Below are 27,349 nucleotides of genomic sequence, written 5' to 3'. Positions count from 1 at the left end.
GTTCTTATTTTCACAATTATTTTCTCTGTATGGCAAGTGATACTGACTTCCTATTTTAATAATCACATTATCTAAATGTAAAAAATAATGAGTCCGATAAAATGAAATAAAGTGAACAATAGCACAGATGATAAGTGGAGTTGGTACAAGCAGGCAGATGGCATCTAATGACCTACTGATGGTAATGGCTCAGTTTATTAAGAAATTACTATGTGCCGGGTAATGTTCTGCTTTACATGGATTAACTTATTTAACAGTAAGACAAGACAAATAAACAACAACACAACAACTATGAGGTAGCAGCGACTGTCATCTCTGTTTTGCAGATTAGTGAATAGAGGAGAGGACTGAGAAAGCTGCCCAAATTTACCCAGTGCAGTGTGTAGCAGAGCCAAACTTTGAACTTGGCATTCTGGCTCCAGCACGTATATACTTAACTGCTCTGTGAAGTTTGGCCCATGAACGAAAGGGAGAAAGGTCTTTGGGGCAGGCTGAGATAGGCAGCGCACGTGATTGAAATACGCCCAATAATTGCACCATCTCTAATTCTAATTGTCTGGGCCCAGTTATAATGCAGTGAGTCCAGCAAGTTCAATGGCGAGACTCGGTGGGCTCTGGTCCTTTCTGGGGATGAAATGTTTGTTCCTTTGACAACTTAGGGCACCCAAACTGACGTGGTGATAAACCGTTGAGTCTATTTGCAACATGGCTATGGATTGGCAGAGGCTACTTGATGTGCTTTTGGGAAACACATGAATCCTATATAATAAAAGGCTAATATGCAAATCAACTGAAGGGTGGAATGACCAGTCGCTGTGATGCGTGCTAACCACCAGGGGCAGACGCTCAACACAGGAGCAGGCCTAAGCCATCAGTCCGACATCCCCAGAGGGTTCCCGAATTGTGAGAAGGTGCAGGCCAGGCTGAGGGACTGCCCCGAGTGCACAGATTTTGTGCACCAGGCCTCTAGTTATCATATAAAACCACAGCCACATTTAATCTAAATAACGTGGTTTGTTATGAAGACCTTTGTCTGGAATACTTCAGAAAACACCACATGTATTTGCCAGTCTTTCTTATTTATCTATGAAATTGCAAACCAACAACTCGGGCCTCCAGCAACCTAGTGAGTACTATTTTAACTCTCAGGCATTTAAACTCCTTATCTTACACAGGTGTAGGCACACAAGGACCATGGAGCTAAGCCAGGCTGATTCTTTTTCCAGGAGGGAAAACTGGGGTTCAGAAATCCAACATAGCCTGCCTTGATCCCACAGACAGTGACTGCTCACCTTGATCATTATTGACTTAAACAGCAAAATCACTGCCACCTTCGCAGCCAACACTCATTAGGTGCTCACTACATGCCGAACACCACACTGGGCCCTGTGCCTGGACAGGACCCTCACCATCACCCAGTGAGCAAGGCCTGCTGCTCTCCTGTTTACAGACCAAGAACCTGGAGCTCAGAGAAATGCGGACGCTTGCCCCAGTCACACTGCTGGAAGCAGTAGTGCCCAGATACCTATTCTACCACATCCTGGAGCCTGCCACACTCTTTGCCATCACATCACTCTCCCTCCCACCCCACTTACACTGGACGTCTATAGCCGAGGCCGCCATGACCCATCACTCGCTCACAATGAAGCCCCCACACAACTGAATATCTTTAATTTCCCCTTAGCAACAAGTGTCCCTGATGAGAATAACCGACTCGAGTTCACAGTAATTACGTGCAGACAATTGGGAATGAATAGAGTTGCCATTTGAAAAGCTTTCCTCTCCCTTTGTCTCTGCGGGTGCACCCCCATTCATAACCGGTGCTGGCAAGCCCCTTCTCTTTGTGCAACTTCGCCCAAATGATACCTTTGTGATACTCAGCAGAAATGGCTTCCACAGCCCCCTCATTAAGGAAACGAAGCAGATGAACAGTGTAATTATGGATTCCATTTTTAGCAGAACAAAGAGGTACGTCTCTCAGCTCAGGGTCCTTAGCTAGGGAGGGAATGGTACGTTCCGAACGAAGAGACCTTGCCAGTCAATGTAGTATGTGCTCAAAACTTTTCTCTCCTTACACTGAGTCTAAGAATTACATTTAACAAAGAAATCCATATGATAGCAGCTCCACAGAGGAGTTTATTCACCCTCATTTGATTCCGTTTCTTCAACTCTAAAATGGAAGTCACAGCCATGCCCAGCAGAGGGCTTTACGCCTGAATGCAACAGTTCATGAGCAGCAGCCGAGGTGGCCAGGGGGCTCGCTCCGCTGTCTGGCGGAGGTGGCAGATCTTAGGTGAGGTCTGAACCCATTTTCTCCTAGCTGTCTGACTTGGGTGCCTTAGAAAGGCTCAGTGACAGATCTAGCAGCCCCCACCTCTCAGGTATGTTGAAAGGTCTGAAGATAATCCGATGCCAGCATTCTGCAAATGGAGCAGCACTATTCATGAGCCCAACATGCATCTACAATGTGATTACTGGACAAGGTCTTTATCTCGAGTTTGTGGGGAAAGGTCTCATGGTGTGGCAGTGGAGTGAGGTAACTTGGAATTATTTATTCAGGACCTTTTTATAAAGTTCCTGAAACAGGAGCAGAGAGCTGAAGCATTGCTGTGTTCCTCTGAGCGGAAATGCTGCCCACTGTTGGTCCTGGTGCGCATGGGAGAGGGGAGGTGACACAGGGAACCTGCACACATTTCTGTAAGCATCATGAGTGCAAAGCCCGCCGTCCCCTACCCTACATCCCTTGGTCTACACTAGGGTTTCTCAACAGTGGCAGCACAGTAGTCCCCCCCCTTATCTGCAATTTCAGTTACCCATGGTCAACCACAGTCTGAAAATATTAAATGAAAAATTCCAGAAATAAACAATTTGTAAGTTTTAACTTGCACAGCATTCTGAGCAGTGTGATGAAATCGCACACTGCCCCATTTCATCTCACCTGAGACACGAATCACCCCTTTGTCAGGTGTCCATGCTGTATATGCTACAGCCCATCAGCCATTTAGTAGCCATCTTGGTTATCAGGGAGAGAGACTACTTTCATATAACTTTTGTTATAGTATATTGTTATAATTATTCTTATTTGTTAGCTATTGTTAACCTCTTGACGTGCCTAATTTATGAATTAAACTATATCATAGGTATGTATGTATAGGAAAAACATAGTATTATATAGGGTTTGGAACTATCCATGGTTTCAGGAATCCATTGAGGGGGGGGGCAGATCAATATATCCCTTGCAGATAAGGGGGGACTGCTGTATTGACATTTTCAATAATTCTTTGTTGTCAGCAGTTGTGTGTTGTAGGAGAATGCTTAGCGGCATCCCTGACCTCTACCCACTAGATGTCAGTAGCACCCCCAGCCCCAGTTGTCACAACCAAAAATGTCTCCAGATGTTGCAATGACCCGTGGGAGGCGAAATCCCTCCCAAATGACTGTACTCAACAGAGACTCAAAAACTAATTGTCAGATTTGAAGGACCAGACCAGAGCCTGGGCTGATGCCTGTGCTGGCAGGTGTGGGGCAGGAAATCGGGCCAGGGGAGGATGGGGAAGTGGGAATGGAGGCTGGCATGAGGAAGGAGCACATCATCATCCTCACCATGAAGCCCCACAGCTGGGGACAGGCAGGCACACGGTGTGAGGAGGCACGCCAAAAATAAATCACAGAAGACAACAGCCCATTGCCCTCCGCACTGAGCACACTCCTTAGCCAGGCCCCTGGCCAAAACGCTCACCACCCCCTAAAACATGAGCACCACCCATCGCCCAGGCCCACCTGCCATTCTTGCACACACCACCGTTTCATTCATCTCCCACAACCACGTTATGTCTCCTGTTGTCTGTTGGCCAACGGGGAAACCAAAGCCCACAGAGACCAAGTGATTCACCCAGAACCTCGCAGCCAGCGAGTGGCAGAGGAAGGTGCCTGACTCGAAGCCACAGCACCCGCACTCAGGGGAAGCCGCCTCCAGAGCACAGTCTGGTGGGGAGGGCTGGTGTCTGTCCCCGGGCTCCGGGGCTCCAGAGACTGCAGCCCTTCAACTAACTTGCGCCTGTTCTCTGAGCCGCCATTGATCTTCCTTTTCTCTCTTTTAATCTCATTTACCTTTATTTTTACCACAAGTAGTAAAATTGTGGAAAAGCTCGTCAAATGCGAAAATAAAATTTACAAAAAGAGAACAAGCACCCATTTAATAGGTTTCTTCTCATCTCTTTTTCCCAAATCATGTGCCATATTCTTTAGGGCGTACAAAAGTCTCCTCCTTTCAATTCATATCTTGGTCTCTGCTCATTGGCTCGCCACTGGCATACTGATTGTTGGTCCTATTTAACGCTACACTCTCCTCTCCCACCACTGAATGCTTTTGGGGGCTATATACAGTTTTTGTATATTATTTTTCTTGTTGTATTAATTAATTTCATGAGTATTTTCAAACCTGGTAAACATTTGCAGGAGCAGGATCTTTTAAAAAGTTTTTTATACCTTCCTGTGAACGAGTTGTAATTTAGCTTAAAATGTCCCATAGCCCTAGCCAGTTTGGCTCAGTGGACAGAGTGTCCACCCTAGGATTGAAGAGTCCTGGGTACGATTCCAGTCAAAGGCACATACCTTGGTTTCAGGCTCAGTCCCTGGCCTTGGTCAGGGCCTGCGGGGGAGGCAACCAATCAATTTGTCTCTCTCAATCCCTTTCATTCTCTCTAAAAATCAATGGAAAAATAGCCTCAGGTGAGGATTAACAACAACAAAAAATGTCCCTATTGTTCATCATTTAAAGAGTTGCTGGTATTTGCAGTCCAAATTCCCTGCTGCTGATCATCCTACATAGAATCCTTTGTTCCCATCTCGGTTTATTTCCTTAAGGCTATGTCTGTAGAAGTGGGACTACGGGCACTCGCTGTCTTTTGAAGATGGTACCAACCCAGCAGGAAGGGGCAAAGACCAAGCCCACGCCCAAAGTGTCATCAGACAGTGTGTGCGGATGAAGGCAGAGCATCTGGGCCTGGTCCACGGACTGTCAGCTTCCCAGGACAGAGCCGATCTGAACACTCTTGGGTCACATTCACTGTTATTCATGCTGGTATATCCATGCATCAAACTCTGCATATGTTGCTGTATCTCATACTCTAACAAGAACTTAGTGAGTTTCTGAATTTAGGAAAAATGGGCCTAAGTGTAATTTACAAAGCTATGATGACAGTGACTCTAATGGTCATACCTGGCCAAAAAAAAAAAAAAAATAGGGTATGTAGTAAGCAAAGATTGAGCACCAACTATTTTTCTTACTGTGAGGAAACTGAGCCTTACCCAGATCAGCCAGCTTGTCAAATGCCAACCTTGGAGCCAGGACTCAAGTGCATACTGACCTAACTCCACAACTCATGCCTGTAAGAGCTTCTACTAATTACCACTCAAATCATTAAAGGTTTGGGGGCAGGGAAAGTAATATGATTAGATTTATATTTTATGAAGGTAATTAAAACAAAACAGAGCAGTTATCTCTCCATTCAGCCTGAGAAGGCACTGTGTCTGTCTCCCTCAGATTTCAGCACTGCCCAGCAGCTTCTTGATGATGTCACCTGTGCAATGTATGGCCTCTAAGCCTTAGTAAAGAACACAGGTCAAAGTGCATCTTCAACATGGGCTGAATGAGGGCTGCGGAGTTTTTGTCAGACTGGATGGCGTTGCACTTAGCACAAAGGGTGCCTTTGCTGCCAGAGCCGAAAACTCGTCACTTTGTCCTGAGCAGTTTCATGCGAGCGCATCCCTAATGAGAAGCAGCCAGTGAACCCAGGGTTCGTCACTCTGAGCTGGGAAGCAGACGCCAGTGGCTGCTTACCTTTAGCTGTCAGATCCGAGTGCCACCAGCTGCAGAGGTTAAACTCCACCAGGAACCTAAAAGGGACAGAGAAGCACAATGTTACTTGGCCATCCACACCCTGAATGGAGAGTGACGTGTGTTTCCCAGCACTGCTCACCTGCTTGGAAAGAAGGCGTCGCAATCTGGAGATAGCGACATGGCTGGTTCAGTGACCGCCCCACTGTCACCGGCTTTACCTCATATGTGAAAGGCTATTTTATCACCAAGGCTCACCAGACCCTGGGATCAGGTTTTCCTAGCCTCGAGGACTCTGCTGAGAAATATTCTGCTTTCTAGGCAAAATAGTTTCTGGTTGTAGTCTGAGTCCATAGTAAAAAGTCAACTTCTAAAGGGCTTCCCCTGCCCAGGTTCAGAAATACAAATAAAATATCCTCTAACAGACTATGATCTGCAGCAATAAAGGAAGCTTTCAAAATGTATACTGCAATGCAAGCTTGTTCAGCTACGTGTGTTTGTGTGTTTGTGTGTGTGTGTGTGTGTGTGCGCGGGTGTGTGTGTGTGTGTGGACAGATGGGACAAATTTCTCTTTATGAAATTAGACCACAATGCAAATTTTAAAAAATTGAAATTTCTCAAATGCTCATAAAGTATGCAAAAGTAATATAAATCCTCCTCTGAAATGAATGGACACAGACCATTTCTTTTTCAGGCACATAGCTAGTCTCTCCAGCAACTTACTCTCAATAAAAATCCCACAGTTATCTGTTATGGCATTTTCTGTCTCCTATGTACATGCAGAGCTTACTCCCCACTTGAATTTATAAATTGTTAAATTAATGTAGGTTACATGAAAGCAATAGAGAAGAGAATGTCTGTTCACCAAATGGCAAGAAGTCTGCCTAAACCCACAGAACTGGAACCTTAATGAGGAAAATAAGAATGAGAGAGTTTGGTGCAGCTTTGCGGATCTGGTCTCCATGCCATCCATGGAATTCCTCTTCCTGTGAGATGCAGTGTTTCTGTAATGTATCCATCATCTCATCTGGAAGTCAAGCCTTTCGCCCCTGTGCCATTTCACTCTGACCTGGGTCACGGAAGCATCCTCCAAACAGGACGGCAATTTGACAGGGTCAACAATTAAATCACACCTGAGAAAAGCCCCCAGCCTGTGGCCCCTGACTGCACTGGCCCCACCCCTATCCATGGCTATCCATGGCAAGACATCCGAGTAGCACAGTGGACAGCCCTGGCAATTTGTTCTTCAGACCACAGCCCACCCAGGCTGCATTAACAGCAGCCAGACATCTATGTTAAATTTAACAGTGACCACAATAAATAAATTTGGTTTGTGCATTGCAAGCTGTTCGTCTGCTAAACAATGATACAAGGGCATAAGCAGTGACTGTGAATAACTTAATAAAAGATAATTTTTGGTCTCAGCTTTCGGTACTTCGAGGTTTTCAATGAGATTATCTCAAAGTATTATGAATCTAATGGTTATTGAAAGCATGAAGCAGAGTCTCCCAATTCACTTAATAATACACAGAAAAGCAGTCATATTCTTTTAAATGTAGCAATTGTACTTACAAGACAAGTTCTGTCATTATCCATTTCACTGCAGCAAGGAAAGCATTATAAGGCTAAAGAGAAGAATTCAGGTCATTCCAAAAAAAAAAAAAAAAAGTGTATCACACATAAAATTTGTAGTTTAGCCTAAGGCTTTACATCAAGACAATACTATTCTTTGAGGGAGATTGATACTGATATCAGGTGAAGAACCAGTGGTGCTCTAGCTAAAAAAAGAAAAGAAAATAGTATCCCAAAACTAACATTTTAAAACTTTGAACTCCCCTGTAGTGAGAGGTGATTTACAAGTAAAATAAACGTGATCTAATACAGGGGTTATCTCTGGGAGGAAGAAGGAAGTTCAGCAAAGGATGCTTAAACCTTTACTCTCTAGGGACTAATATTGCACAGCCTAATGCTGAGGCGCTGGAATCACAGGACTAATTTCAAATTTACGCGGCTGCTTCTTGGAAAGGTGATTCCCCGCTCGCCGTCACTGTATGTCATTCATGGAAACAAGAAAAAATTGCATATACTTGACTTTAATGCTGCCCATGAATTATGTAGGATTTAAGCTGCCTTTTCTCACACTTACATATTTGGACTTGAAAAAAAAAAGATAACCATATAAACATGTGATTTTATCCTTGCAGAAAATCCCCTTCACTCTATAAAAGAAGGCATTGACAGCCTAATCTTTATTTCAGAATATTTTAATTAAAAAAAGCAGTTGGGTTGTTTACTCTGTGAAATTTCCTATGTGGATAATTCAATTTCCTGGATTCTGGAAAGTACCACGTCTCCCCGTCAGTCAGTTCTTTGTACCCAGGTATGTCAGATATGTGAGTGGTGGGCAGATTTGAAAGACAGGCAAAGACACTGGCAAAGCCTGGGCTCCAGATGGCAGGTCCGGAAAAATCTCAGAATCCTTTGTGGTTGCATTTAGATATCAGCGAATTGAAATTCCAAATCCCGCTTGCCTAAGTGAGGTCTGTTTAATCCTACCTTCTGAGCATTTTGATGATAAAGACTAGAACTAGGCATGGGGTGATTATCTGGTTTTACATAAAACAAGAACCAATTTATATACCCCCGAACCAGTCTCGAAACTTCCCTATTTCAAACCAACCAGGAAATAAACAGAACAAGGAAAACCTACTGGGGTCGCTCCCAGCCCACTCAGATTTCAGACAGCATCTCTGGCTCTGATTTGACAGTGTCTCACCGTCATTTCCTGAATCGCAGGGCCCTCAGGATAAGGGTCAGATAAGGATAAGAACTATTAACTATTTCCTAAAACCAAATGCAACCCTGCAGTCCTGTGGTTTTGCCCTTACAATTCTTCGGGCTTGGAAAAATAATCATCTTTCTTTCAAAAGACCCAGGTTACCTGACCATGGGACAGTTCTGTCTTTGTACATGCTGGGATGGATAGTGACCTTTCAGTGGTCCTTGGTAGTGTGGTCCAGGAGGAGAGAAGGAAGAAAAGGATTAAGGAGGCTTTGGAGGAGGGAAGGGGCAGGCACGGGGGCAGCTCACCCTGAGGCCAGGGGGAGGAACACTCAAGCATTTCCTGCCAGACACTGGTTCAATGTAGGGGGAGAGGGATGGATTATGTAAATACGAGATTAAAACATTAAAATGCACATTATCATTCAGAAGGGTAAAGCCATTGAGCTTTTAAGCCTAATGATGAAAACATATCTTGGGAACTTTCTAAGTCTGGAAACAGTCATGCTAAGGTTAGGGAAGTTGAGTTTGGAAAGAAAGGTTGATTCTCACTGAAAAGCAGTGTTTTCAAAATGTCCAAATCTTAGTTCCTAGTGGCCTCTTGAAAATTTTCTAGCTTCGAATCATTTCCTGTGCCCTCAGTGTTTGAGAACCATGTTAAATATTTAGTTTTTAAATAATCCCCTGGCAAGATTGTACATCTGCAAATGAGAAGGCGTGTATTTATATTTTAAAACCAAAATGACTCTTAAATTTTGTGCTTCAAACAAAATTTTAGGTTAATTTTTGGAATTTACAAAATAATAACATACAAGGGTTATGTTTATATACATATGCTAGACTATATTGAAGTATCTATATCTGGGTGTTGGGGTTTTTTTGTATGTGTGTTTTCAAGTTATTGGTGGCCAAACTTACTTTGCTTGCACATTATAAATTATATTTTAAAACTGGGAGTAGCCCTGGCCTGGGTGGCTCGGTTGGTTAGAGTGTCGTCCTATGCACCAAAAGGTCACAGGTTCGATTCCTGGTCAGAACATATGCCTGGGTTTAGAGTTTGATCTCTGGTGGGATTGTATATGGGAAGCAACTGATCGATGTTCCTCTCTCACATTGATGTTTCTCCTCTCTCTCTCTCTCTCTCTCTCTCTCTCTCTCTCTCTCTCCCCCACCCCCCCCCCCCTTCCTCTGTCTCTAAAGTCAATAAAAACATATTCTCTGGTGAGGATTTTAAAAAAAATGAAAAAAGCAACAACTGGGAGTAAATTATAGCAGTTAATCTCTGGCAGTCAGAAAGCCATTTTCTAATGCTACAATAGCTATGGTGATTGATCCTCAACATCAGCCATGGAAACAGCACCAGGGAAGTGATAGTAAAGGTCAGTGGCAGCATGATTAGGGGTGAGGATCTATTTTCAAAATGTGAATTTGGCCCTGGCTACAGTAGCTCAGTGGTCAGAGTATCAGTCTACAGTTCCATTCCCAGTCAAGGGCACTTACCTGGGTTCGATCCCCACCCACCCCCACTCCCCACAGTTGGGGTGCCTGTGGGAGGCAACTGATCCAAGTGTCTCTCCCACATCGATGTTTTTTTTTTCTCTCTCTCCCTCCCTTCTACTCTCTCTAAAAATCAATGGAAAAAATGTCTTCTGGTGAGGACTTAAAAGGGACAAAAAAGTGAATTTGTTCGTAGGCTAACAGCTCTATTACAAACCAAAAGGAAGATTTCTGTTGAACCAAACCAAATTCTCTTTTATATCATAATAAGAAAATCCTCAAAACTTCTCCCCTTTCCTACCCATCAAAAGGGGGCTGCTGCAGTCATCCATCAAAGACTTTAGATGTGTTTGTCATTCGTATAATCACTGAATTTGGCTTTAAACAGAAGTGACTTTGCTCAACCAGGAAAACCAGCAAATACTTTCAAACATTGCTGGTTTGGAAAAGATAGTTTGATTACCCCAACGGAAAAGGTCTGCTCGGAGGGAGGCAGCCGGGTGCAGCTGCTTGCTGGGTGACTGGCTGTACTTACATCCAGGAGGCCCCGGGCGGCGTCGCTGCTCTCCTTGTTGGCCCTGCACATGGCCTGGTAGTCATAGAGGGTAATTCTGCAGGAGAGAATGGAAAGGAGCTTCAGGAAGTGGGAAAACACAGGAACCACGTGATGCTGTGCTCGGCAAGGTGAACTGTCACTCACACTATGTCAGGGTAGCAGTGATGAACGCCCATCAGTGCAGGCCTAGCAAGGACGACAGGCCAGCAAAAGGGACCCGAGTTTTGCCACCCCGCCATGTGCTTTTGGGGATATTGATTTTAAGCTGTTTCTTAAGGAACAAAAGACTCAGAAAGAACCTTTGACCCTGCTTTTTCCTGCCCAAGGGAATTCAGATGGAAAGGCCAGCTTCAGGAAGGGCATCAGCATTCTCGCCTTAGCCTGTGTGCATTGAGTAACAAAGACGGGACGGATCCGGGCAACAGCCGTTCTGCAGGGGAGAGCTCTGTCCCCTTGTTTCTGGGTTGCCTAGCAGGAATTTGTTTGCCCTGTGTCCTCCCTTTCCCCTCTTCCTGTCCATTACCCACCTCCCCTTGGAATTCACAGACTCCTGTCCCCTTCTTCACTGTCGAGCATGGCACATAAACCTCAACTGTCCAATGCGTTTCAGGTCACATTCTTATAGACCCCTGAATGTACATGCGTAGCATAAACTTTGGACATTTCTCCTGTAAATCTGCTTCTGTTCACTGGATTATTAGCCCAGCTAGAAGAACTTAGCAGGTGGAGGAACGTTATATTTTTTCAGCCCTCACACCAGAAACGTGGCAACTTCCAGGACTGGAGACATAGGCATGTTGCTCTTGTATAACCACAGAACCAGCTCAAGATGCTCCTTTTCTGAGATGCTGAGTTGCTTTTCAGAGACAACAGACACATCGTGCAGCCGAAGCAAGCACAGAGGAGAGAACGTTGGCCTCCAGCTGTACTGGAACCAAAGCCGCACCCCTTCTACCCCAGCCCCCATCTCCCAAGAAACCAAAGGGCCAGGACATAACCGCAACTTGCACACCAGAACTCTTTCAGAAGCAGAGGGTCCGTTGTCTAGGAACGTCCCCTACTGATGCCCCTCACTAGAAGTGGCCAAGCTCCAAGGTCCTCCAATGGAAACTTGCCCTCATACCCTTAAAAACCCACTCTGAACCCTGGAGTTTGTGCTTCTGTTTTCCTGGGTGGTACCATTCATAATAAAACTACCCATCTTTCTCCACTGCAATTCTCAGTGTTTAGTGTTTGCCCCTCCTAGTGCTGGGTGGACAAACTCATTTTGGTCTGTGACACTTGGAAATTGAAGAACACAGGGAATAAAGGTATTGGGGTGGTGAGGGGATAGGAGAACCCCCCATATTGATGGGATAGTCATTCTGGTTTGTCAAGGATGCTGTGTGTAAACCAGGATACCCCCCAGGAAATAGGCTGCTCTGAACTGCATTCAGAGCCCTGGATGGAATCCCCTTTGGCCATGTCTCCAAGGTGGAGTGGAGCTGGGAAGGGCCAGCTTGGATTAAGGAACATTGGGATCCTCTGTCGCTCTCAATCACTAGGAGCCATGCCTGGACCAACACCAGCCCAGCACTTTGACAATGTGTTGGAAACCATCTGGCTCATGGGTTGTAATTCCCACCCCCTACCACCACCATAACAGTGAGGATATTCTTACTTTTGAAATCAGTGCTGTTTATGACATAAGAAAATGGACATTTTTTTCCCTCCATTGATGATAAAGGTATAGCTTTTGTCCCAATTATGACCTATACTCAGAAGTTCTACTTTATAATTGTCTCAGGTATTTTAATTTCCCACCAACAATTCTACAAAGTACAGGATAATGACAGTTTCTAGTAGCAGGTTAACTGCTATTAGATGGAGCAAATTACCCTCTCCCCAAGGAGACATGCAGCCCATCCTCCCCGCAGGTCCCCTCCCCCATGCTGGGCACCTCTCAGGAGCGACACTTAAAGTCCAGCGTGGGTTACACAGCAGCTGCCTGATGACACGTTAGCACCGCAATGCTACGGGAACTTCTACATGACTGCAAGGAATTCACCCCCCAGGAATCCCCTTCCAAAATAATGCAATGCTTTATGCGGAGCATCCTCAGTGCTGTGCTGGCAGCGAGCCACCAGCCTAGTCTCTGGCTTGGGGAAGTCCCCAGACAAACTTCTCACAGCCATCACCAGCAGCCCTGAGGGTAACCCAGCCACAGAATCGACTGCGGACCACAGTGGGCTACTCTAATTGGTCCCTGCCTGGCCCACCGTGCCACAGTCAGCAGACTCGCCCATGGGATTTCTACAGGATTTCCCAAGAATTACCATTGGCTTCATCCTTCTCCTTGGCCCAACTCTGTCTGTACGGTGGAGACTTTGGCCGGAGCTGGGGTGAGAGGGCAGCAGAGGTTGAGTGGAACGTACGAGGGCCTGGGCCTTGGTTTTAGAGGTTGCTTCTGCCATTTATCCAGGATGGGATCTTGAGCAGGTTGCTTACCCTCTTCTGGGGCTTCATTTTCTCTTATGAAATGAATCACGGAGATATTCCAGGGATTCAAATGCTCAGGCACGAGGAAGTGTACTGAAATGTGGTGACCTGGGCCTGTGATGATCCTTATGACAGAAGGCCTATTTTTTTTTTTTCTTTGTTAGCATTTGGGCTCTTAAAACTCCTTTTAGATGGAGCAAACAACTTCTGATTCCCAAAGTCCCGAGTGACAGCAGTGTGGCCTAATTGTTAAAATGCCAATGTTTTGTGTGTGTGTGTGTGTGGTTTTTATACCTTTTTGGTGCCTCAGTTTCCTCATCTGTAAAGGCTGAGAATCACGGCTGCCTTTCAGGGTGGTGGCGATGATTCACTGAGGTTACACGCGCTGCAATTAGCACAGGCCACGATGCAGAGGAATCGCCCGGCAGAGGGCAGGGCTGCTGTCATGTACGTGTGTGGTGTTCACTGCCATTATTAATTACGGGGGCTGGTGTTTACTGCGATGGGAATTGACTCAGGCTTTTTCCAGCTGGTGGGAGGATGGACAGGCCTCCTCATTTTCTTAGCTCATTGGCACACATGACAGGGTGTAAAATTCACAAGTCACTGCAGTGCCAGGCACCCCAAGAAGCTGTGTGGAGTCATTAAGAGGTGACACAGGAACTTCTGCTCCTGGGCTTCTTAGCTGAGAGCTAGGAGAACAACAGCCAGTATCTTTTGAGCCTCTTTTGAACAACCACGAGCGAGGTACTCTTCTAAACCCTGCAAGACAGATTCCTAACCAGCCCATTTCTCAGAGATGCAAGCCAAACCTCAGCCAGCCTAGCCACGTGCCGGGGTTCACATACCTCACCTGTGGCAGGGCCAGAATCAGATGGGGGCCAAGCTGTACCCACCTCGCTCTGCTCAGCAGCAGGCTCTGACAGGTTCCAGGAAATGCTTGGAATTCTGTGCCCCATCCCAGAGTCTCTTTGGAATGTCACAGGAAGTGCTGCCCAAGATAAGGTCTCCTTACCAATGTCCAGAGTCAACTTTCAAACCCCAGCTGAGGGGCTGTGGTGGGGTCACTGGGCCAGGGCGGACCAGCTGGCCTGCCGGTGAGAGCCTTTGCCATGGCAACCGCCCTGACAGCCAGATGGCAGGAAGCTCAGGGTTCTCCAGGGATCACTTTCAAAGGCTGTAGTTTACATGTCGGGCCAAACGCAATTGCTCTGGGGCAGCCTCCCGGCCAGGGTTCCCACCTTTCATTTCTCCAGGCAGCTCTCCGGATCCCAGACCCCCGTGGCCATCGAGGAGGTCACAAAACCAGCCTCCCCTGCCTTCTCCACACTTAGCCAGCTTTAACTAGATGTTACAGAAAGAGAGACTTCCAGATTATTACCCTTTTTGAAGTGATTTTGTTACTGTTTTAAATAACTCCATTTTGTGGCTACCTGTATCCTGTTCGGCTGATTATAGTTAAAGAACATGATAATTGCCTGCTTTCATTTGGCTCTAAAATAAGCCTGGAGCATTGGGCCCAGCCCAAGCTTGGTGCTGCTTTGCTGCCCTCAGCAGGGGGAGTTTATCCTCAGACAGATAACATGCCTGCATCCCCATGACCTCACCGGCAGCCCCTGCAACCTCGGCCTGCAGCCCCAGACCTTATCACCAGCATCGCTGGGCTCCCCAGCCGGGTTGCTTTGAAACTTTGACGGGAGGCAGATATGGTCTGTGAAGGAGAAACTCACAGCCAGGCAAACAGCCTGGGCACCCAGTGCTCCGGCAGCAGGTGAGCCTCAGATGACGGGCCACGGCCTTAGGACTTGTTTTAAACTCCTCTGCTGATTCTGCTCTTTTCCAACTAGACAAACACCACGACCAAGAAAAATATTTCTTCTAAGAATTAGAAGGTTGAGTTCCAAAGGCATGAGCTCAGCTACTGTAGGCTTGATGGTAACTGTGGGAACTGGCATTTATGAAACACCTACTATGTGCCCAGGAGGCCAGGTACTTGACCTGCAATGACTCAGGGAGTTAGCTCACTTTGGCTAACTGGTTACCTAAAACACCAATCTGGAATTAACTTAATGTTTGCAAATACAGCCCTAAAAGCAGGACAGGGAGGCATTTGACATCGAGACCCGCCGTGGGGCGAACTTAAGCCATTCGGAATCTAAAGTTATGAGAAGCAAAGTGACTCACTAGGGTAGCACGTGAAACTACGTATTCTTTGTCGAGCTGTGAAATGTGTTCTCTGGGGCTGCTTTCGACTTACCAGTGGTGGGCATGGAGCAGGAACAGGGCGCTGTTAACCAAGGGGCTGGGGCCACGGAAGCCTTCTTGCTCTTGACCTCTCTGAAAGCCAGGGGAGTGGGAAGCCCAGTCTTGTGATTCGAGGGCCAAACAGGTGCTCTGCCTGCTCCCCTTCTGGCAGCGGTCACCCCGTCCTCAGAGCTCGCCCTGTCCTTGAGGACTAGCAGAGCACGGCCGACAGCGGAGGTGCTGAGTGTGCACAGCCGGCCCCGCTGCCGTGAACGCTGAGACTGGAAATCACTAAAACAAATCTGGTGTGAGCACCTGTCATTAGCAGCGAATTAGCGTCACGTGGCTGCATGGCCAGGTGCCCACGCACAGGGTGCTGGGGTCACTCAGGGTCCAGCGCAGAACCCCTGAGAGGGGGGCCCTGAGAAAAGCCTCACTCGTTCTACAGATTAAGCAGAGGGTCTATCAGCACCACGTGTTTTTCATCGGCAGGTGCTGATAATATTAAAAAAAAAAATAGTTGCAGATACTGATCACGTCAGCGACTCACTCAGGTAATAAAAGCAGCAACACTAAGATATGAGCAATTACTTTCTGCATTCGCTCTGATGTCAGGGGCATGGTTATGTTTCATAGGCGAGGACGCGAGGCTCAGGAGGTGAGGTCACTGCTCCAAGGTTATTACAGCACTGCTAAGTGGGGCGGCTGGGATTTCGCTGTAGGTCTCTTGTTCTTTAAAGCTGTGCATTTAAACTGCTTCTCAAGCAAGGATCCTCACAGGATAACCTAAAAATCTCATGTGAACAGGTCTCAGCCGAAGTATCTAGAAAATGGGATGTACACTTAGTCGCCATTTCCAAGGCCACTTGTAAACCTACTGGTTGCCATTTGCTTACAATAGCAACTCTCAACCCTGCCTGCCCTTTAGAATCACCTGGAAAGGTATTATTTTTTTTAAAAAAGTATATACATGCTGATGCCCAGGCATCACCCTTCCCCCAAGATTTCATTGGTCAAGGTTAGGGACCTGGTATCAATTTTTTGTTTGTTTGTTTGTTTGTTTGTTTTTTAAACTTCCCAAAGAGTTCCGATAGACAGCCAGGGTTGACAGCTGTAACTTTTAGAATGGGATGCACCCACTTGCTAATTATTTCTCCTGGGTTTGTTTTTCCTCCTCTTACAGGCAGGAACTGGAACTCATACAAACCGGCAACTCCTCCCAGGGCCGGATACCAGTCTGGACATAGTTAGGGGTGTGTTATGAGCTGAACTGTGCCCCTCAGAAAGTATAAGTTGAAGTTCTAACCCCCACTACCTGAGAATGAGGCTGCATTTGGAGACGAGGTCTTAACCTTTTGCACTCGGATGTCGAGTGTGACTCGACACGGTTAGCATTAGAATAAAGGAATTGAGAAAAAAGCAAGCGAGTGCAAAGGGTTAAGAGATGTGATTACATTAAAAGGAGGCTCTTAGGGTAGATTCTACTCTGATTTGACTGGAGTCCTTCTAAGAAGAGGACATTTGGATATAAAGACCATCTTGTCCCGGACAGAGGCCTCGGGGGAAACCAGACCTGTTGACACATTAATATTGGACTTACAGCCTCTGGAACTGTGAGAAAATAAATAGGCCACCCAATATTTTGTTGTGGCAGCCCTAGCAGACTAATACAGGTACATGCTTCACTCACCAACTAGATAGGTGCCACCTGCAGACCTCAAGGGTGAACAGAATTTCTCATCACCCTTGAGGGCAGCAGTGATTTGATAAACAAATGCGAGTCTCCCAGAACCAAGACCAGCGTGTCCTCTGAAATAACGTGGCCCCGGAGAGCCCACGAAGCCTCCAGAATCCTGGGTCAAAGGATAACATGCCTGGGGGCCCTGGAGGTGCACCCAGCCAGCAGCTCATTTGCCCATTCACCTGCCTCTTCCATGAAAATTAGCTTTGCTTGTTAAAGAGAAGGGGAAAATGGAATCATGATTAATCCCACAAAGAAAAGATTAAATTTCTTTTGCTTCTTTGTTTAAGAAACAGAAAGAAACAGCTGAAGTCTGCTTGGGGAATGAGTTAATGCAAAGCCCATTTGAGGCTATAAACTTGGGTGCTGGGGGAGCCTCCTTGGGCTCTGCCAAGTTCATGAAGCCATGTCTACATTTCTCAGCAACTACACCACAGTAATGCCTGCGCTGCACTTAGCACAGTGTGTTGCTCATACCTGAGGCTCAGTACCTCAGTACCTAGGAGTGCTGGTGTTGCCATTAATATTATGAGTGAAACCCAGTAGGCGTTATTGAGTGATTCTGCTTTCATTGTCTGGGATCGAGCATCCTGGACCGAAGAGCTAGATGGTGGCTATGACCATCTGTGTTCAGGACTATGCTGGGCATGTGGGGTGTGGGGGAAACTCGAAGTTGTGAACACAGCCTCAACTCTGGAAGCTTTTCAGAGTGGATATCGCAGGAGGCCAGATGCAATATGTAAAGGACTTGTGTGGTCTGGAGCAAACTGGGGCAGGCTGACTGTGGCAGAGATGATCCTAGTTTGCCAATATCCATTCACTTCTCTGTCAAGCTGAACTCTGACCTTTCAATATGCACATGTTCCAGGTTCCTGTGTAGCTAGGTGAGGCCATGAGATCAAGCAGATGTATTGTATGGGAGTAAATATTTTAATAAATACACCTTTAATTAATAAAATATATTTATTAAAATTGATTTTAATAACGAATTTTACTTGGCCTTTTGGACCTTCCTAAATCCTCCTTCTGCCAACCTAGAGTGCAGATGTGATGGCTGGTTCTCAGCAGCTATCTTGGACCATGAAGTAATCTTGAAATTAAAAGCCAACTTGGAGGAAAGTAGAGACAAAAGATGTAATCATATATCCATGATGACTACTGAGGCCCCCAAATTAGTATTTTCAGACTATCTTCACATAATAGAGAAAAAGATTCCTATGTTCTTTAACTCCTTGGTATTTTGTGATTTCCTATCATTTCTAGTAGATCCAGCTACTAATTGATCCATTGGACTCCACGTTTTGTTGAGAAACTTTCTTTCACTATCTCCTGAAGCCAAAGAAGCCTGAATGTGAATAATTATCTCTGCAGAAGATACTTAGTCTGCTCCAATGATGGGAAGGATAAGTAGTGATGAACCAACCATGGTCTAGAATCTGGAATCCAAGAGACACGAGTTCAAACTCCATCTCCCTCCCTCACTGCTGTATGTGAACTTGGACAAGTTACTAAAATGCTTGGAGCCTCTACTTCCAGTTCCTCTTTTGTCAAGTGGATATAATGGTAGCAGCTATTTCATGGAGTTGTTATGGGATTAATTGAGGCAATGCTTGGAAATGCTGGAATACTGCTTTGCCTGTAGATAGTATTCAATGCATCAGACATGCTGTCATTATGAGGAAGATGAGGGCAGCTATTGTTTTGCTGTAATCGGGCATCCTCAAGCAGCAGCGTTAGGATGTTAAAGAGCGGTGCATGGAAATCTCAGAGTCTCTGCACTCCAGAAGGCTTGGCCCAGAAACACAGTTGTCCAAGCCAATCTGTCTTCTTGTCCCTTCGACACCACCTTTGACAAAGCATACTTCTGTGGCCACGGTCAGGTCAACAGGAAGCCAAAAAGCCATTACATTCATTACATGAGTTGTTGAGTATTAGACATCAGCAGGGCAGTCGGCATTAAAGGAAAGCAGACATCCAAACATAACAGACTTCTCTTTTAACACTCTCTAGACTCCAAGGCCAGGGCATTTGCTGAATTGTAATGTAATTACCCAGGACAGGGAAAGCTCCCAAGTCACCATCTGTCACTGAGCCGGGGCAGCTCCATCATATAGAGACAGGGTAGACATGGTCCAAACTTTGAATTCTACCTGATGGGTCACCTTTCTAGAAAGGCAAGGGAAATAGCAGAAGGAGCCACCCCAGGGAATTCTATACAAGCCAACTCCATTAATGAAAGTGTGGAGGGCAAGGTGAGGAGGACATTCCGCAGACCCACAGAGAACGTATGAATGTCTCATGAGGGTGAAAGCCGAGGCATGATGCACCAAGGACATAAAAAAAAAAAAAAATGGAAAAGACACAGCCGAGAGAGATAGGAACCATCAGTAGATCCCAAGGTAAAAACAAAGTATTAGCAAGCGGTTCATTTCTCCGCAAGCCAAAGGCCAGGTGTGCCCAATTGGCCTTTCCTTCCTCAAGCTTAATTAGATACACAAAGAACAAGGGAAGACCCCTTGGCAGAAACCACAAGAATGTTTGTTAAATGCATGCATTATTACATTTCAGTTCCATGTTGCTACAGAGAACACTGAAATGTAGTGAGTTAAAGTTGCCCAAATTCAAGCAGCTCTGAAGTGGCCAGCATCTAGACTAATAACCAGGTATCTTCAACTTAGTATTTCTTGACCATGCCTGCACATGGGAATCACGTGGGTGCTTTTATAAAGCATCGACACCTGGGCTTCATCCCCTGCACTGAACAAGAATTTCCTGGGTGCAGCCCGGCATAGGTGTGTTTGAAAACCTTCTAGAAGAGCTTGGCAGAGGCCAGGGCCATACACCCACCCTGAATGCTGTGCTGTGGAGGTAACTGTTGTGCAGTAACCACCTTTGGGGGGTCATTAGTGACTAAAATAAAGAGAAAAAAAGAAGTTCTCAGATTTTGGGAACTCTTATCCAGGAGCTGATCTTACCTCCTGTTTGCAAAGCTTTCTAATTTGCACGGCATTTTCAGGTCTTGTTTTGGTTGACAAAACCACCCTCCCCCAGGTCCATATGTTGGTGACAAAAAAAAAAAAAACAGGCTCAAAGAGACTGAGGAATCTGTTCTAGGCCACATGGTGGTGATTCTGGTGCTCAACCCGAGTCTTATTTCAAGTCCAGGCATCACCAAGGCCCTGTCAGGAGCCTTGGATACTCTCCTGCGACTGGCTATGTCCATTTCCCCACTTTCCCTTCATATTTCACATTGAATTTGCATCACTTGGGGCAAGGAAATGAGGAGGGGTAAATGAATTACAATAAAAATATTTTGAAGCGCGATAACTAGATTTTCTCTCAGTAGTTGTCAGAGGGGAGATGTCACTGCCGATGACATGAAGGGAACCACAGAGTGTGGATTCTGAGAAACATAAACGTAAGGCACTCGCTAGACATGAACATGTGCGAAAAAGCAAAACAGCTAAAATGAAAAGCCCTAAATGAGTCACCACTCAGGGAGTTCACTTACTTTCCGTGATAAGGAGGAAGGAGTATTTGAAGCTCTCTGTTTGAAATACAAAAAGCTGACCAGGCATATGGTATCTTATGAGAAAATGCGTGAAGCCTGGGAACATGGCTTGGGTCAATGGTTTGTCAGCTTCAGCTAGAAGAAATCTGGGGGATCATATCACTCAGCGGGCCCCCCATCCTGAGAGCCCTGCCTGCCCAGATAAGACACTGCTGAAACAGCATCCTCCTAGGCCATCCTCCACTTCCCAGAGGAGCTCAAGGAAGCTTCAGGCGCTAATTTTACGTAGAACCAGGACAAGGACAGAAGCTAGAAAATTCTCTCTGTGCTCAGACCACAGAATGTTTGAATCCAGCTCTGATACACAGAGACTTAGGGCCAGTTCCTAACCTGTCCAAATGTCATTATTTCCATCTATAAAATGGGTATATTTATACCCAGGGCTGGCTAAATGGGCACACTGGCCTGTGTCACTGCATAGAAGCCTCACTTAGAAGGGCCCTGTGCTTGGTTCAATGCTCTGCTGTCACTGTCTTGAAATTCTTGACACTTTGGGAACAAAGGGCCCCATGTGGTCATTTTGCATTGTGTCCCTTTGATTGTGCAGCCGGTCCTGTCTAGACCGGTCTCACAGGGTTATTGGGAAGGACTGCAAGTGGTAAGATCTCTCAGGTGCCACCCAGGCCTGGTGCATGGAAGGTGCTCAGGGAAGGTCACCGTGGTGGTCATTATTGTCACACTGCTGAAGCGCCAGGCATATTATTTGGCCCCTGGATGCTATGTCATATGCCAGCTGGGGGCGGCCAGAGTCATGTCAGAGACTCAGCTAAATGACCAAGAGTGACCATTGTGTCTCCTAGATTGTATGCACACACTTCCTCAAGTTGGTCATTTGCTCATGCAAGTTGGTGGCTTCCCTTCCTTCTACAGGGCCCTGCAGACACAGAAGTGGGTGCCCTTTCCCGCCAATGGCACTGCTAGATCGAATGACCACCAGGTCACCAGGCAAGTGGCCAAACATTCCAGGAAAGAGTCCACTGCCACACGGGCAAGCATCAGGGAGAGGCAGCACACAGGGGCCAGAGGAGGTCACAGATGGGAGGTTGGTAAAGGGGAGGGGTGCTCTTCTCTTTGAGCGCTCTTTCTGAAAAAGATGGTTTGTAGGGTTCTTGTATATGGAACTCATTTGTTTAGGACTGGGCATGAGCAGATCAAAGAAAAAACTTAGTGCCATCCGGGCACTGATCATGGTGCTAAGATCAAAGGCCATCTCAGAGACCTATTCCTGAGCTTTATCTGGGCCCAGCCACATCGCCAGAGCAACTCCGCCTCCATGTGTCCTAGTTTGGGGTAGGGGTGGGTCTCAGATTAACATGTGCACGACCTCTGTCCCAGACCACTGACGGTGACTTGCAGCTACATCCTGTAAGTTGGTTCGTAGGTGTTGCTTCTGAAACACATGTCTCCGAATGCAGGGGCTGTCCAGCTGTGCTGTGCGTAAGCACTGTGTGCTGCAAAGGGCCAGGGCAGGGATGTCTGATTTCAAGGACTGCAGGGCATCGGCACTGGAGAAGCCATCCCAGGTGTGGTGGAAGCCTGTTGTGAGACGTGTGGATGCAGCAGAAGCATCACCTGGGGCCAAGGCTGAGCCAAGATCCATAGCGACCAAGGTCAAGGCAGCAGCCAGCAATTACAGAGCCCTGATATATGCACCGTGTCAGAACCTTATGCTTACCATCATCTTATTAACTCGGACAGAAACCCATGGAAGTAATTAGCATTATCATCTCCATTTTCCCCGTAAGGAAACCAAAGCTTGGAGAGGTAACGTGTTCTAAGTCATGCAGCTAGTCAAAGCCTGGATTCAAACCCAATCCATCAACTCCTAATCCCAAACTTTCCTGGTCCCAGGGAGGGGCCCCTTCCAATAGGCTCAGGAGGTCTGTCAGCTCACTCCCAGATGATAGCAGTTGCTGTTAACATTGAAAACAAGTCCCCAGCCCTTCCCTTTTCACAAATACATTAGGTACTCTCTCATAGCGAGAGAATGTTCTAGCTTCACGTCAACCACACTTCACCCACATTAAGGAGAAGACTAGGAATTTAGAATTCCACTCTACAACCGTTCTTTCTCCCACCAAACTGTGTGAAAGAAATATCCAAGAGGGAAAAGAAAAAAACAGATTTTGTTAAAGAAGTTGAAAAAAAATCTGCTTTCAGATGAGAAACAGGTGTGTGATTACTCTTCCTCTTTGGTCTCCCCTGACTCCCAAGCTGAAAACATGCTAACACGATACAAATGTACACACCTACATAAAGATAGCAACAGCAGTGGTGCCCTGGGCAGCAGACACTCCAGGAGTGCCCTGGACGCTTTAAGACATCCAGAGAAACTCCATAGCAACCTCAGCCTGGCTCCCAGCAGTTTTCACGCATGTGCACCATCACTCCTGGCACCCAAGTTAAGGCCTATTCTTGAATTCCAGAGAAAGCATGAGCAGGAGTGAGCAGTCTGCTCCTGGGAGCAAGTGTGTCAGAGATTGCAGAAGGGCTGGACTTTGGCCAATTTCTGTATCATTTCTTTTTTCCCTCCTTCTGGCACAAACAAGCTATGGAATCTCAAAAACTGGGCCATCAGTTTTGAATTCCCTGCTTTCAGCACAGTGCTCAGATGGTCCTATTGACTGGCTTCAAAGTCTGATTTCCTGAGCTAACACTTCCTGGCCACTCAGCTGCAGGAGAGGGATCCATGGGGAGACTGCCCTCCCCACCAGCAGCCACTGGTGCGTTGAGGTCCATCCTTGTATTTCCTGCAATTATATATTCAGCAGCATCAAATATGCCCATGAAGGCATCCCTCCAGAGGCCTGGGAGGCCAAGGGAAGGGAGACAGGTTGACACCTGGGGGACATTCCTGGCACCCTGATCTCTTGGGGGTGATGGCTTTTCCCATAGGCTTTGGTGCCCCAAGAGCAGGGCTGCCATCCCGGGACGGACTGTGAGGAAGCTTCTCTCAGGATCCGTGAGAGCTCTCCGGACCCAGTTGAGTAGTATATGCCGCCAGTGGAATGTGGCACCATCTGGGTTTGCTTCTAGCAGCAGATTTAAACTTACCTCCAGCTGGGAGCAAGTGTTGAGACCTTTCACTTGATTTCAAACAATTATATCATCAAGTCTCTAAATATCACTTTCCATCCCTGAGGTCCAGATCTCCCTGGCTTGTCAATTGGAGACAAAATGCACCCCTTTTTGACCAGGTGAAAACATTTCCTACTTTTTTTTTTTTTTTTGCAATCGCTTGTTTGAGACTGATATACTTGTGTCCCAGTGCAGGCTCCAACTTCAATATTGGCCTCCAATAAACTCTGGGCTGGGTGAACAGGAAACTCATTGTGAGCTGAGTTTCTAAGACTCTTAACACTCGCGAAGAGGCATCGGGTTTCAGCGAGATCTTCTGGAGCATGAACACAAGTGCAAAGCAGCCACGGGGTCAAGTCCAGGCTTGCTTTACTTGACCTTGGTTTGTTTTATTTTATTTAGGCAAACTTTCTCCGGGGGGCGCAGGGGGCCATAAAATCTTACCTTTTAAAGGAGCCCATTGTTAACAATTTGTGCATCACAGCTCCCTCGATCTCACCAAAAAAGTCCCCAGTCTGCAAGGAAGAAAAGAAGACCCGTGAGGAAGTGTAGAGAAATAATGGGCCCACGCACCAGAGAAGGAAGAAAAATGGACACAGTCTGTGTCCTGGAGCCGACAGGAGCAAAAGGCAGGTTTTCAGGGTTTTACATAAAAGTGGGAAAGGTCTTCATAGTTACTAGACGGCGTGAGCAAACTAGTAAGCAGATGTGAATGGTCTGCAATGCAGGGCAGGGGCGGGGTGGGGGATGTTGCATTGCATAGCACATGCTGAGTGCTGGAATTACACACAACACACGCATACACACACCAACTACCCTGGATAGAGGAAGCATTAATCTGCACGCAATCCCTTGTGATTAAAACACTACTTCATACAGATAGAAACAGGCTGTGAAAGGACTTCCTAAGCATTAATAAAAGAATTGTTTATAATTCCTGGATGACCTGTTTAGGGAAATATAGCAGCTCTCTTCGTCGGCCCTCTACCATTTCCTATAGCTGAGAACATGCCCTTTCTCAAAATCACTTTCTGAGAAACTCTCTTTCTGCCCGTGGGCAGGCAGGGCATATGTCAATGAAAGAGGACAGTCAGCCCCTTGAGGAGACAGCTTGGCAGTCAGATTCCAATGGCCTACCCTTCCCCTACCTGGGGCGGTCTTCAGGGTCTCTGAGGCCTAGCAGTCCTTCCCACCCCAAGTTGATGCTTTCAAAAATCTAGTTGTTGGTTGAGATTCGCTAACACTGAATGAAAGGTCAATGTGCTCCCGCAGCCCTCATCCCTCCAGTGTCCCTCAGGGGAGGGGCATGCAGTATGGCAGACCAGCCTTTCCCAGCCAAAGCCCTGGCACCAGCCAGTGTCTACCAGGAGAGAACCCTTCTCTTTACTGTGGCCGCTCCGAGGATTTATAGCTTATGTGTGGTTGGGTGGAGGGCATTACTCTAGGAGCCTGAATTAATACGGTCCATAGGCTTTGTGTTAACTTAATCCCGATTCCATTCGCAACTGAGTGACCTCAATCATGCTCCTCGGAGTTTTCAGACAGAAAAGCCTACGTGCACTTTGCCAAAAAAGTCAGGAGAGGAGGAGACAGAAATAGGAAACGTTTCTCTGACTGAATATTGAGCACTGCCTTTCCACTAAGGGACACTTGGTAAACTGGCATGTGAGGCCGCTAGGAGCGAGAGGACATTGGTGTGACATGTGTGTAAGTGGGCCAGTGCCAATGGAACTGGTTCCTAGATGAAGAAGAATTATCCTAATTGGGGTGCAGGAAACCAGACAACATCCAACAAGCCCAGGCAGAGGCAGGCTCCCGGGACAGGGTGGCGGGCCTCCTCCTCAGAGAGGTCCAGCAGGGAGCAGAGCCCATGTGTAAGGCCATGGCTTTGCTAGTCACTATCTCATGGTTCACGTTGTTGGCTGGTCCAGGACTCACACTGGAAGACACCCCATACCCTCCATGCCCCAGGATCAGTCTCCTGTCCTGGCCCTTCGTGATTCTGGCAGAAGGACAGAGCTCCTCCTCACTGGTTATTAATTTGGGTTCTTGTTCCATCAATGATTCTTCTTTTTTTTAAAAAAAATTGTGCTAACATTGGTTCATAACATGTAAGTTTCAGGTGTACACCTGTTGGGGAGCACGAGAGACTTGGTTGGAAAGTTTGTACGGAGGACATTCTGAGAAAAGGGAAGTGTGTGGAAGGCCGCCTGCCCTGTTTATCGGAATTCCGACTTAGGGGAGACTTAGGGGAGTGTCGAAGGCGGCGCCCCTAATTATTCCTTGACCTTTCCAAACAAGTCTGTGCATGTGCAGACCCCCAGGTGTTTACTGGAATCCTTCATCTTCATCTTTGGGTGCCCTTGCTTAAAGGACACTGCAAACACATGTGTCCTTCCAAAATTACTTCCCCTACTGATTGTATCTTAAAGATAAACTTTATCTCAAACTGCTATTATAATAAAAGGCTAACGAGGCAGGCAATCAAGGCTGCTTGGACCCTTGAGCCAGCAATCCCTTAGCCCTCTCTTTCACAGTGAAACTGTGAGGGAGTAATCTGTTCATCCGTTATTCAGGGGCTGCTGGTCAGCCCTGGCATACACCATTATAATTTAGCATCTGTAACTAGAGGCCTGGTACATGAAATTCGTGCACAGGGGAGGGGGATGTGTGTCCCTCAGCCCAGCCTGCACCCTCTTCAATCTGGGACCCCTCAAGGGATGCCCGACTGCCCGTTTAGGCCCGATCCCAGTAGGACATCCCTCTCACAATCCAGGACTGCTGGCTCCCAACTGCTTGCCTGCCTGCCTTCCTGATTGCCTCTAACCACTTCTACCTGCCAGCCTGATCACCCCCTAACCACTCCCCTGCCAGCCTGATTGATGCCTAACTGCTCCCCTGCCAGCCTGTTTGCCCCTAACTGCCCTCCCCTGCAGGCCTCGGTCCTCCCCCAACTGCCCTTCCCTGCAGGCCTGGTCGCCCCCAACTTCTCTCCTCTGCAGGCCTGGGTCACCCCCAACTGCCCTCCCTTGCAGGCTTGATCGCCCCCAACTTCCCTCCCTTGCAGGCCTGGTCCCTCCCAACTGCCCTCCCCTGCTGGCCATCTTGTGGCGGCCATCTTGTGTCCACATGGGGGCAGCCATCTTGTGTGTTGGAGTGATGGTCAATTTGCATATTACACTTTTATTAGATAGGATAGAGGTCTGGTGCACGGGTGGGGGCCAGCTGATTTGCCCTGAAGGGTGTCCCAGATCAGGGTGGGGGTTCCCTTGGGGCATGGGGCGGCCTGGTCGAGGGGCCTGTGGTGGTTTGCAGGCTGGCCACACCCCCCGGCGACCCAAGGGGAGGCCCTAGTATCTGGGATTTATTTATCTTCTATAATTGAAACTTGTAGCCTTGAGCGGAGCCAAGCCTCCTGCTTGCTCCGTGCCACAGCCATTTTTGTTGGGATTTATTTATCTTCTATAATTGAAACTTTGTAGCCTTGAGCACAGGCCAAGGCAGGCCAGGGCTTCAGAAGCTTGACTTCCTCCATTGCCGGGGAAAACTCAAGCCTCCTGCTCT

The 27,349-nt window shown here is 47.0% G+C and overlaps 1 protein-coding gene across 1 annotated transcript in view; it reads right to left on the bottom strand.

Annotated features, from left to right (window-relative positions):
- The window catches only part of CACNA2D3 (calcium voltage-gated channel auxiliary subunit alpha2delta 3), an 827,325-nt gene that overhangs the window by 59,636 nt on the left and 740,340 nt on the right, over window positions 1-27,349 (bottom strand). Inside the window, exons 31-34 of the mRNA XM_054729840.1 lie at window positions 24,230-24,300; window positions 10,653-10,728; window positions 7,412-7,464; window positions 5,843-5,898 (exon numbers count right to left, since the gene is read on the bottom strand). Of these exons, the coding sequence (XP_054585815.1) occupies window positions 5,843-5,898; window positions 7,412-7,464; window positions 10,653-10,728; window positions 24,230-24,300 (256 nt within the window). The remainder of the gene's footprint in view (window positions 1-5,842; window positions 5,899-7,411; window positions 7,465-10,652; window positions 10,729-24,229; window positions 24,301-27,349) is intronic.

Source organism: Eptesicus fuscus, chromosome 18 (assembly GCF_027574615.1).
Source record: "Eptesicus fuscus isolate TK198812 chromosome 18, DD_ASM_mEF_20220401, whole genome shotgun sequence".
NCBI classification, from domain to species: Eukaryota; Metazoa; Chordata; class Mammalia; order Chiroptera; family Vespertilionidae; genus Eptesicus; species Eptesicus fuscus.
Note: the sequence above shows the minus strand (reverse complement) of the source record. Positions and strands in the feature narration are given on the sequence as shown.